The sequence below is a fragment of the Taudactylus pleione genome, unplaced genomic scaffold (assembly GCF_031769625.1).
Source record: "Taudactylus pleione unplaced genomic scaffold, aTauple2 ptg000086l, whole genome shotgun sequence".
NCBI lineage: Eukaryota > Metazoa > Chordata > Amphibia > Anura > Myobatrachidae > Taudactylus > Taudactylus pleione.
This window is the reverse complement of record NW_028284488.1, coordinates 8322797-8335000: the sequence shown is the minus strand read 5'-3', so window position 1 is coordinate 8335000 and position 12204 is coordinate 8322797. Positions and strand designations below refer to the sequence as shown.

At 40.9% G+C, this 12204-nt stretch overlaps 1 protein-coding gene and 1 pseudogene across 1 annotated transcript in view; one reads left to right on the top strand and one right to left on the bottom strand.

Moving 5' to 3' along the window:
- CHCHD3 (coiled-coil-helix-coiled-coil-helix domain containing 3) overlaps nucleotides 1-12204 on the bottom strand; it is a 344018-nt gene that overhangs the window by 144390 nt on the left and 187424 nt on the right. The window contains exon 5 of the mRNA XM_088468894.1: nucleotides 8219-8302. Within this exon, the coding sequence (XP_088325020.1) occupies nucleotides 8219-8302 (84 nt within the window). The remainder of the gene's footprint in view (nucleotides 1-8218; nucleotides 8303-12204) is intronic.
- On the top strand, nucleotides 8972-10774 carry LOC148529152 (uncharacterized; annotated as a pseudogene).

Genomic DNA, 12204 nt, shown 5'->3' with positions numbered 1-12204 from the left:
TCCACTCTCTGTCTGTGTAGCAGCTGGAAAAATAAATCTAAGGGGACAGTATTTGGGAGCCTGCAAGTGGGGACACTGTATCTTGGAGCTGCATAAACCATAAATTCTGGCAGTCCACCACCAAATAACATGATGCTGATTTCACTAAAGGGACCAGATCCTACAGACTTTGATTACGAAAAAGCTGCAAACGACTTGGGTTCGAGGAGAATATATAAAAGGTTATTTCAAGTTTAAATCATTGTAAGGTCAGGGTTTAAAACATTTTATCATTGCGAAGGCCCCCAACCGGCTACTTCTTGCTGCCACCCGGGTGGAAAAATTTTCTGGGGAGAACATTGGTAGCCCATGTCATATTATGTGATATTATGGTGGAAATGTAAGAGGCAGATGGCCCAAATATTTATGGAATTGACTCTTAATCCAAGTTGAAAATAAGCTCAAATTGAGGTAAGTACTAGGTACTGCCAGAAAACTTAAATAAGTGTCTCCTCCGTGTCATGTATTCTAAAGTAAGTTAATGGAACAGATGGGTACAATTTGAAGGCGAGAAACAAAAATCAAATGAGGATTGATTAACCGTTAACAACTGTACATTTGTCATTAGTATATCCTTTCTGAAATACTAGTGCAAGTTAATATTTCAGTGCTTGTATTAATTTAATTACTGATGTATTTAACAAATATTTTATAAAGCATCTAAATTATGTTTTAAAAGACAAAACTATAATATTAACTGTAATGCTTATGTGATGTATACGGCTAAGAACACTTAAAATCTAGATAATATTACAATAAAGTTATAAAGCTGGGTACACACTTAGCAAAATTTTTAACAATTCAGTCGGATCGGAAAGCCTATTCCAATCGTGCACAGTCGGGCGGTGCGCGCTCCAGTGGGGTCGTCAGCCACATAATCTAGTCGGACCTACATGCAGCTCATACTGGCAATGCGGCTGATGACCCCATGCAGTGGGATGCGGCAAGGCCGACATATCGGGCAGTCGGGCACCGGATCGTCTAATGTGTACAAGCCTCCCGATACGTCGGCCCAGTGGCTGGGGGGGGGTCGCCTGTCGGATCGCTGGGTACACATTGTTTAGTATGTACCCAGCTTAAGTGTGGTAAATAAAAATTATAGATTTATGTTTAAACGTGAAATGTTTGTTATGAAGACACACTGAGAATGAGGGCTGCGGGAAGGACCTGCCCAACAGAATGAAGAAACTGATAAGAATCTGATTCCTTTATAAAGAATATAAAATGTGCTTTGTATAAACCTTCCACATTATATATACACATACATATATAAGGACAAGCCAAAGATACAACTTTGAATGCAATTTAGTATTAGGAATTCAATTCAATGTGATGTTGAATAGCCCCGGGAGGGAGCTCCTGAAGCTATTCAATTCAACGCGATGTTTGGTCAGACTAAAGGATTTTTTTCTCACACCCTCCACTGGATGCAAGGAGGAATCCCACAAAAGCGCCGGTCGCTCAGCTGTTTCCCGGCTTAGCGCGGCTCCCACAGCCTCGCGGCAGGCACTTTAGTCGGAGAATGCCGGTTCTCATGACTAAACATCCAGGTTAAGTCGCTAGAACCAGCATTCTCCAACTTAACAGCGCACTGAATTGAATAGCTCCGGGAGCTTCCTCCTGAGGCTAGTCAACATCGCAATAAATTGCGGCCAAAGATATCACTTGTTAACAGCAAGGTAATTATGATTGAGAATGCGACAATAAAAGGAGTTATTGGAAGAATATGAGAATATACATATCTTCTATAAATCAAGATGACCCCTGAATACTTAAAATGTCCGTTGAAATTGCATAGGCTAAGTGGAATAAAGGTTAAAGCCATATAAGGCAAAAGTGACAGAAGCCTAGTGGGACATAGGAGCTCATTCAGACCAGCTCGCTAGATGCATATGCTAGCTCCCAGCGTATACAAATTTAACACACGCCCAGCAAGGCAAGGATTTAGCATGCCCACTATGTCTTGGTGTGCGATCACTTTGTGTATGCAGACGCCCACTAGCCATTCATAAGACGCCCACTTACGCACGTCATTTCTTGGAAGTGCATGAAAACATTGAGCACCATCAAATGTGCTTGCAGCGCTTGAGGTTGACTATACCTTGCCGCAAGCACTGCGATCACTTCAGTGTGAAATACAACCAAGTGACATGTACAATGACGCTGCCTGTTAATTATGCACGCCTCTGAAACGGCGTTGAAACACTCAGGCACGCCTGCGTTCGTACGTCCACTGCCCCGTTTCTAGTGGCCTGCCCTTGTTACCACCCACAATTTGCCTCTCATGTCACTCATTCAACTGAGCTGTCTATGCTGGGTGAGCGAGCGCTTCCCGATCTTTCGCAGTGGTTCACGCAAGGCGATACATACGCATGCGCAGATTGAAAATAACGGCCAGCTATGAGCGATCGCATCCTAGCGAGCCGGTCTGAATCAGCTCCATAGGCCAAAGTTATTTAGGGTGACATAAGGCAGAGGACCACACGTGCACAGGCCTGCACGTGTCAATAGGATTCAAAGATCGATCCACAGATGTTGAGACAGATCAGAATGACCATAAGGATAAACCTTGATGACATCATCTGACAGATAAGGTTAAATAGTCTTTAAAAGTGGGCTCGGGAGGGACTTTTGGACTGAAGTGCCTAGCATACTGTGCTTAGACATGTAACTAGGCTATAATGTCCTTTATTGGCTGAACTGTATTTCTCTGTAGTATCTTCTATTTCTCAATTTGTACTCTAATTGTCTTTTGTTAATGAATATTTGCTTATAAGTAAAAACATTATCTTCTAACATTCTGACTGGACAGTGAATAATTTCTAAAACGGAAAAAGTCTATCAGATAGGGATCATACCACTGCTTAACAAATGTCTAATATTGAGCCTATAAAACTTAATGAAGCTCTGAGAGTTCTAGCAACTGACAAATAAAAGAATAAGCCACCTTAAGAAATTTCTCAAAGCCAGAAAACTAAGAAGGACGTGCCAATTGTTTGGTTCTGGTGTGCTAAAACGATGTGAAATGTCACAGAAATTATAGCCATGAGATCTTACATACATCCCAAATACACTATGTAGACAAAAGTGATTGGACACCCCTGCACAAGAGAAATGCATACCATTGCACACGGGTTCCAAATGGCCACTAATGTGGCAGTTTCGACAAGAACACTTCATGGGGAGGCCCATGAATTTACAGTTCTACGGAAAAACAAATGTTTTTATGAGGACGACAGTGCCACCTGTCATGTTTCCAGTGACGCTGGTCTGGTATACAGAGACTATAGTAATCCGGATGGGTTGGCCAGCCCAGGGTCCAGATCTTCACCCTATTAAGAACCTCTGGGATGAATTTTTGCAACAGGTGCATTCAAGGCTGACTCGACCTTCTTCAGTGTCACAGTTGGTCACTGTACTTAAGGCTGAATGGCAAAACATACCACCTGCTGTTGTCCAGGAACTTGTGGAGTTTGCCAAGAAGAGTCTGCAGTTCTGATGTCAATGAAACCTTGTTGATCTATTAGCTGTCAGTGTCCAATCACTTTTGACTACATATTGTACATAGTGTGTCCCAGACTAGTGGGGAGGAAAAAAAGAATATAAAGTGGAGACACGATTGGGTGGTTCATAATAGAATAAAACAGACAAGAAATTAAAAATACACACCCAACTTCCAACCCAAATTAAAAGCTGTAGCTCGGAGACAGACACTGGAGTTAAGAGTTGGACGTAAGACACTGGAGTTATGCTGATTCAGAGTTGGACGTAACTCTGTCTGCACATGTTTCTTGTGATTTTAGCAAACTGCACGTCTGTCATATGTAAGTTGCTTATGGAAGGGCCAGAGTTCACGGGGTGAAGTGTGTTCTCACATAGTCAATGCAATGTACAGTATGTGTGTTTTTATAGAAATGCATGCTATTCAGAGGTGTCATCGTTAGCAGATATGGCTGGCCAGCGGCAGGCGTACACTGTATACCTGCTCCAGGTTTTTGTAAGTCCTGAATAATGAGGATAACAGACAGCACAAGACATCACCATATTGGAGTGTTTGATTGTTCAATTAACAGATGCATGCAAAGAAGTTGTGAAGAACATGTTTCTGAAAGAAAAAAACAAAACACAATTGCATGCATGAAGATGATCACCGCTGGCTAGCTGGAAGAAATTGTAAGTGGAGATTGTACTATTGGTTTTTAAAATTCTGAAGTGTTTTTGAAGCATTGACATTTTTGAAAACACCAGTTGCTGGTATTTCTCTTTCACATTAATTTGTGTACCTTACAGTGAGTTTGTTTTAGGTTATTTCTTTAAAACAGCCAATTTTTTTTTTTTTGTTATTTTAGGTTTAAGAAATTACACATGTAGATATAAATTATATCTTTGATTCTCAACTGCTACTGTAGTTGAACACTTAACTGTTAGAGGAACTAAGTACTGCTGAGATATATTCAGGGTGGTATAATTATTTAGGTGACCAATATAAAAAAGTTCCTGCAAAATTACTGTCAAATGGGTGCATCATAACCACTGAAATATAAGAATATGAATTCATCAATAGCTTATGCCCTCAATCACCAATATGCAGACCATGGATTAAGGAGTCTAACTGAATTACCATAGACAAAGTCAGCATTGCATGGCAGGTAGCAGACTACAATGCAGAAGTTAGGAAGATATATATGATGTGGATTAAGGATGGGAGCCTCGCAAACATAGATCATTTTTACCATTATGGAGTATGCCAAACCAATTGCCCTACAACTGTTATAAAAATAAATCACTGTTATGTGGCATGGAGTTGTTTATTAATTTATTATTTAGGATATTACCGATTCAAAGTTTGATAAGAATCATGTAATTACCATTGTAAGCACATCACATGACATACGATATAGAAAGCAGAGAGGCTTTGGAATGGTAACAGCATAAAACCCCCTCCAAGTTCTGTCATCATGTAACCACTTAGGGGCTTCCTGACTGAGTGGCTAGAAAAGGAAGACCTTTTATGTGCCGTGGCAACCATATAATCTCTTTTACAGAGCGATTTTGCAAAGGGAGCACTCATTTTTCCAAGAGGTTCCAGAGTACAGTAGAGCATTTTTTACTAATTGTAATCATGATTATTTTCCATGTAATCATGGTACATCTAGAATGTATTTTTTTCTTGGATTTTACAAAAACTTTTTATTTGTCACACAAGACATTTGCATGTACATTTTTACAGCATCTATTTGTTCTAACCAGAGCTACCATACCGTAGCTTACACTATAACATTGTCATGCTAATCCTAGGCAATGAAGTTTCAGAAACAACGATTTACTGATTTTTAAATAACACCACCAGAAAAACACACAGAAATATTAATTGTCTTTTAGCTTTTTTAACTGACTCTTCACTAGTCCAAGGTGGCTGCACTTCCTTGTTCATTCCCATCCTTGCAATGTCTGCCCAATGTTGCAAGTAATGGCATAAAAAGATGTGTACTGAAAGAACTGTTTATGGATTCAACTCCTCAAATAAAACACTTCTGTTTGTGATTACTTTTTGTTTAGAAACCAAATTAAATCATATAAGAGTAATGTGAAATAGAACACTTACATTTACAATGGAATTGATGTAATACACCAGCGTTGGCTAACCTTGACACTCCAGCTGTTGTGGAACTATATATCCCAGCATGCCCTGCCACAGTTTTAGCATGCCCTAATAGCAAAACTGTAGCAGTGCATGCTGGGTTATGTAGTTCTATAACAGCTGAAGTGTCAAGGTTAGCCAACACTGTAATACACTAAACATTTTTATTTAACAAATAACTTTGTATTTACAGCATATTTAAAATGCACAGCCTAAATAGAAGTTAAGCAAAAAAAATTAATACCACATTATAGCAAAATATATAACAAAAGGTGTTCTAGCTAGCAAATTACGTTGCAATCATATCGATTTTTGCTAGCACAATGCTTGACTAGACTACTTTGCAAAAGAATGAAGTATTTTCTAAAACTTCAGTGATCATGATGATGCTAAGGCAAAGGGTTGGGTACTGTATGCCGGCAATTGGGAACCCTGTGGTCAAAATCCCGACCAGGCATCCAGACATCCCATGTGCTGGAGTATTGACCGCATCCCAAGACAAGATATTTTATTCAGGTCTATTGCAATAAAGTTGATCAAACTGGGCACAGAACCGGATGTCTGACCAGCTTTAGGTTGAAGAAAGAGGTGAGCAGGGGCTCCCAGATTAAAAGAAAATTCTCCACTGCCTGCAAAACATTGGATTTCCGCTGGATGTGCAGTCAGTGTCTCAATATAGCTTGGAGACAAGCCATACATATAGAGTATGTTCACTCAGCTGGTCCACCACAACGTGACAGCACACCCAATCTACATCACAATTCTCCATGTATAGTTAAATTGCACCACACACACACTTTAACCAGCTGGGGAGATATTATTTGTTTCCATGTGTTCTACAAGTAGTATTAAGTGCACTCTGCAAGGTAATCACGCCCCCAGTTTTTGGCATGCTGGGGGGCTGCCCAGCACACTGGGATCTGGTGGGTAGCCCCCAGCCTCTCCCTGCTGCACGGTGACACCATTCATAGCGCTGCTATATTGGTGACACCATTCATAGCGCTGCTATATTCGTGTCACCCCTCGTATAGTGTCACCCGATGCGACCCTCACCCCCCTGGTGACGCCACTGCTTTGGGTGAATGCACTTAGCACAGGAGTTGCTAATTAATGTTACTAATCCTGTGCATGTGTGAGAAAGGGGCTGGTCTGTTGCATATAAAATGAATCAGCACAGTCTCCTGGTGCATTCTAGCTGCATCACATTGCGACCAAGTGCCGTATTAAATTAGCCGCGAAAAGTGCCGTTTTGAGAAAAGTTTTCGCGGATCTGGACTTTTCACCTGTTTTCAAAGTATCTCTGTATTCAATTCCAGGAGTTTTTGCCTAAGCGGAAAAAAAACAGGCGAAAAGTTTTCACTATGTATAGGCAGGGGAATTGGAAGTGCAAAATAACTATTTTGGGGTGCAAATGTGGGGATTTGGTCCAGAAACCTTTGCCCCCCCACGTAATGACTAACCAGTCCATTGGAAAATGGGTAAAAAGTGGGGGGCTTGGTACTTTGGGGGGCTATATGGATGGGACAGATGTTTTTTGGGATTGCACGAGACTGCAGCAGGTATATTTTTGAGATTTGTTAAATCTTCACTTTAGAGACATCAAAATATGCTAGTACCCATTTTCATGTACCCCAAATCTGACATCGGTACTTATTTTTCCCAAAAGAAATTGTTTCCTATAATTTTTCAGCACTTATGCATATAAGCATATAACAGCCAATTCTGACACTTTAAGAACACAAAACACTTTTATTAGGACTATTAGAACACTTCGATAATAATTGCTAATGTTAGTGCAGCTTTTTCTGGGGTACAGACTGATTTCCCCAAAATTTTAGGGACTTTTTGCCAGTTTCGCTTTCCGACGATTTTGCCTATTTGCGGCGTTTGGAATTGAATATGGAGATAAGTGGGAGCGCGCAGAGAAACAGTTTTGCCTCAAAACAGGAGAAGGCATCGAAAACATTGCGGCTTGGCTTTTCACAGCGAATTGAATAAGGGCCTAAGACGCTTTGTTGCATGCCTGGAGCTAGCATAGATGCATGTCACCTGGTGGCTCACACATGCCAGTCTTTTTGCGCCACATGGCGTATTAAGGCTAAATGTATGAGACCACATCTGTATGACCTATTCTAAAAATAAACTGAAAAGTACAAGTTTCTAGTTTACAAATAGTACGGCGTTACACAACCCACAAGGTGTGTGTTGTGTAACGCCAATACCAGAGAGTCTAAATCAGATTGAATGATGGCACTGTGTCATGTAGTAAGTTGGTGATGTATTTTAGGAAGCAAAAAAGCATATTTTATTAGTAATTATTTAAATATGACAAGAACTAAACACCCCTTGTCCAAAAGAAAGGAGCACCATCAGCATTCTTATAAACAGGAAAAGTGAGATAAAGGGACTTCCATTTCTATTTAAAATCTATCCCAAATTGTCTCATATTATACAATTAAAAATCAAATAAGGGCCAAATTTACTTCAGAGCCGACAAAATATCAGTTTATTTATTTTATAATATGGTCACACACTTACTCTCTCTTCCAGTCTGGCCAGCTGCTCCTTGTAATAATCATCCTGTCTCTTAAGCTCACGCTCTTTTTCCTCCAGCTTCTTTGCCTAGAGAAAGGAAAATAATAAAACAATGTTTCTAATTGAGAAAGTAGCAGATTTTTGCATTAGCCAACATTCATATATAACCCTTTATAAACTGGTAAAATTTAGGATTTATCTGCTGAACCTTAGATCCTGGCATGTTAAGGATATAGCCCATACCAAGGACTGCGACCCCGCCATACCATTTATGGCATAGAATCATGATGCATCCTGATATACTATTGATAATAGAGAATGATACATATGGCAGCTGCAAGTTGAGGGGCAAGACACACATATCAGACAAAAGGGGTAAATGTAAAAGCCTGTAACTTGCAGGTTTTGCCGAGTTCACAGTAAGTCTGGCCAATGTTTTAAAGTAGCAACCATTTAAAAGACAAAACCAGCCTGCTTTTTCCTTTTAAATAATTACTCCTTTTAAAAAAAAAAAAGTCACTGATACCTGTATCCCGCAGGCTATAACATTTACTCCAAACGGTTAACAAATCTCACAAGAGTGTAGATGTGGAAGACTACTCAACATTTTAACAGATAAAGCAACATATTCAAGAATATTTACTTACTTGTGTATGTAATTCCTGAAGCATGGTGAGAAAAACAAATATTTGTGAAACAGGAATAAGTACACTGTTATTTCGGTGGAATTGTTATTTCACAAATGAAAAAACATACATGAAAGAGGTGGAGACATTGGGCAGAGGGGGCCTTGCTCATACAGTACAAGGTATAAGAATGTATAAAATGTGACACCCTGCATAAAAGATTTAGGGGTCTATTCATCATCAGGTGCGGTCTATACCAGTTTTGACAGCTGATAACATATACTGTAATGATACATATAAGGTTATCTTAACTTTTTGACATTGCAAATTATTTAGAATTATCATTAGTAGCAGCCGTGGTAGTAGTGGCAGACGCTTTATTAGTATTGTTTTTATTTTCTCCAGACACCAAGAGCATCTAGCAACATGGTTAGGTACAGGGTAGTAGAAGAGATTCCATCAAATTCCAGTAATAATGACATGGAGAGAGATGATGGTGAATGGCAGCCAGACCGGAAGGGAGAAGGAGCAGTAGCTGCAGTGAAACAACACTGATGATGATGAATTAGTTGAGGTAGCAAAAGGGAAACAAAAACATAGTACTTTGTGGAAAGCCAAAGACAATGATTTTGAAGGAGTCTTGTCCACATTCTTAAGACAGCACAAAGTAAATGTTGAGCATACAGAACATACATTTCTTTATGCGCCTAAATTCTTAAACCATGACATGGGAATCGGTATGACCCCTGGTCGGCGGTTCAAATCCTGACAGCGGCTGGCCGACAGAGGAGGAAAACCCGATCGTCCCTAGGTAAGTATAAACTAACCTATTTTTCCCCCTAACCCTCCTTTAGGGTGCCTAACCCTAACCTCCACCCCCCTGTGCCAAACCCTAATCCCCCCTCTAAGTGCCTAAACCTAACCCCCCCCTTCCCCGCTGCCCAAGCCTAAGTCCCCCGGGGGGTGCCTAACCCTAACCTCCCCCCGAGGGTGCCTAACCCTAACCCTCCCTCCCCCTAGCCTAACCCTTACCTCCCGGGGGGGTGCCTAACCCTAAGTCCCCCCCGGGAGCCCTAAACCTAACCCTGCCCCCTCTGCGGCTGTCCGCTGCGGCGCCTGGCATCCGCTCGATCGGGATGCCGGGCGCCAGTCTCCCAGCGTCGGTAAAATGACAGGCGTCTACATTTTGACACCTGTCATTCATCCCTCGTCGGGATTAAATTGTCTGGAAGCCGGCGGTCGGCATTCAGTCCGCCGGCTTCCTAAACGTATACCGATTAAATTGTCCACAACACAAATTTGTAGGCACTCCAGAAAGGGAAGGAATATCTGTCACTGTCGAGCCATGGATTGAAATGTTTTCTTGAGATATATTTAGTATACCAAATCTAGAATGTACTGGGGTTCTCAAATGATGGGCTTTGTCTTGACCGGATTGCAAATGCAATGTCTGTAAACAGATTTCAAGAGACTCACTGGCACCATCACTTTGTAGACAATTATTCTCAATAGCCAAGAAACAAAGACAACCTTGTCAAAATTCAGCCTGTGTTAGACAAACTGAAGTCATCCTTTAGTGGAGCAGTTGATCCTGAAGAGTTTCAGTCTGTTGATTAACAAATCATTCCCCCTCAAGCAGTACATTCCCAAGAAACCCAAGCCATGGGGTTTGAAGGTGTGGGTGAGAGCAGACATATCTGAGTACATATATAGGTTTGAAATGTATCCAGAATCATGCAGAGACAGGGCTGAAGTTAGTGCGCTGGGCATGTGTGCTGGTGTGGTTTTTCGCTTGTGTGAGGACATACAAAACAAAAATCATAAGGCATTTATTGATAACCTGTTTTGTACCATTCCTCTCCTTCAGAAGTTACACACCCAGGGGGGTAAATTCAATAAGATTCGTGTTGGTCCCAATTTGTGCCATTTTTAAACTCTGAAAAAAAAACGGCCATTTTTGATGGTTCCTATCAGAGTTTAAAAATTGGGAATTTACCAAGCTCCAGGTTTTGACAGGATCGTTTTGATTGATGGGGTATTTGGTTCATCCTTTCCATTTTGAAGTCCCGATTTCACCACCCGAACTTCTCTCCCGAACAAGCAGACTGCACATATCAGTGAAATATGTGCATAAGGTTTGTTCTTTATTTTTTTATTTTTAGAGTAAAATTTTTGTATTGGTTGGTATCTGTTGCGTGGATCAGGATTTTAGTTTTTTTGGGGCTTGTTGGGACCTGCAGTTCGACTGTAAACACAATGTTGATACTTCTAATTTTTACACACCACATACACTATCAACCCACCACCCAGGTGTGTCGGGGATAGCCCTGGGCTATCAGACTAGGCCAGGGGTGCCCTGGAGAGGGGGACCCCTTTATTGGGGGGGTCCCCAACTCCCCAGGGATCCCTGGCATGGGCTGACTAGCAGTCAGGACCGATGCTGCGGCTGGGGGGCCGGGTGAAAAGGTGCCAATGGCTGTGGGCTAGCGGGGGGCTAGAAAGGGTCCGGTGCCGGTTTTAATTATAGGGGGACCCCTACGCAATTTTTTTCTCCCACTAATTAAAACCAGGACTGGCCCTGCAGCCTGGTGCTGGTACCTAAATTATGGTGGAAACTTACTCGTTTTGTTCCCCGTAATTTTAGGTACCAGGCCAGGCTTACAAGTCCGGGGCTGGTTATGCTTTTGGTGGGGGACCCTACCTACACTTACAAAACACTTTCGATTAAGAAACATACACAAATCACTTGGATTTGTGTATGCTGAATGACAACTTGCAGCTCAGGAGGTGGTGCATTTAAAACTTCTATTGAATCCACTATTTGAGGGTAAAACTTTTGCAAAATGAATAATTGTAAATTCCCGATTTAGGCAGAAATAAGTGAAAATTACTTCCGAATTGAGCCGATGGTGATAGCATTTCTATTGGTCAAAACAGACGAATTTGCAGCATTACAAAAGATAGATGAGGACTACTAATTAATTATAACCAGATGAAGTGCAATATATTAAAAATAAAATTATTTATTACTAGTTAAAATAAAAATTTAAATATAAAACAATATCAAACATAAATTTGAATCAATTGTAAATGCTACCCCTATTGAATGAGGTATACAAATGGAAAAATGTCAAAGATGTACTTTTTAAGACTCCTTTGGGTAACAGTGGTCAAATATTAAATGTTCAAATTGGATAAGTCTCTAACCAACTCACGATAGTAGGGACCCGGAATGTTCTAGAGCAGCATCATGCTCTGATAGTGTCCCTTGGAGTGGTGAAACATTGCAGTCCAAATGGTGACTTGAAAATAGATATATCTGTCCATCTGTCCCTTGGTGATTGCCCAAACAAAGTAGTGTGG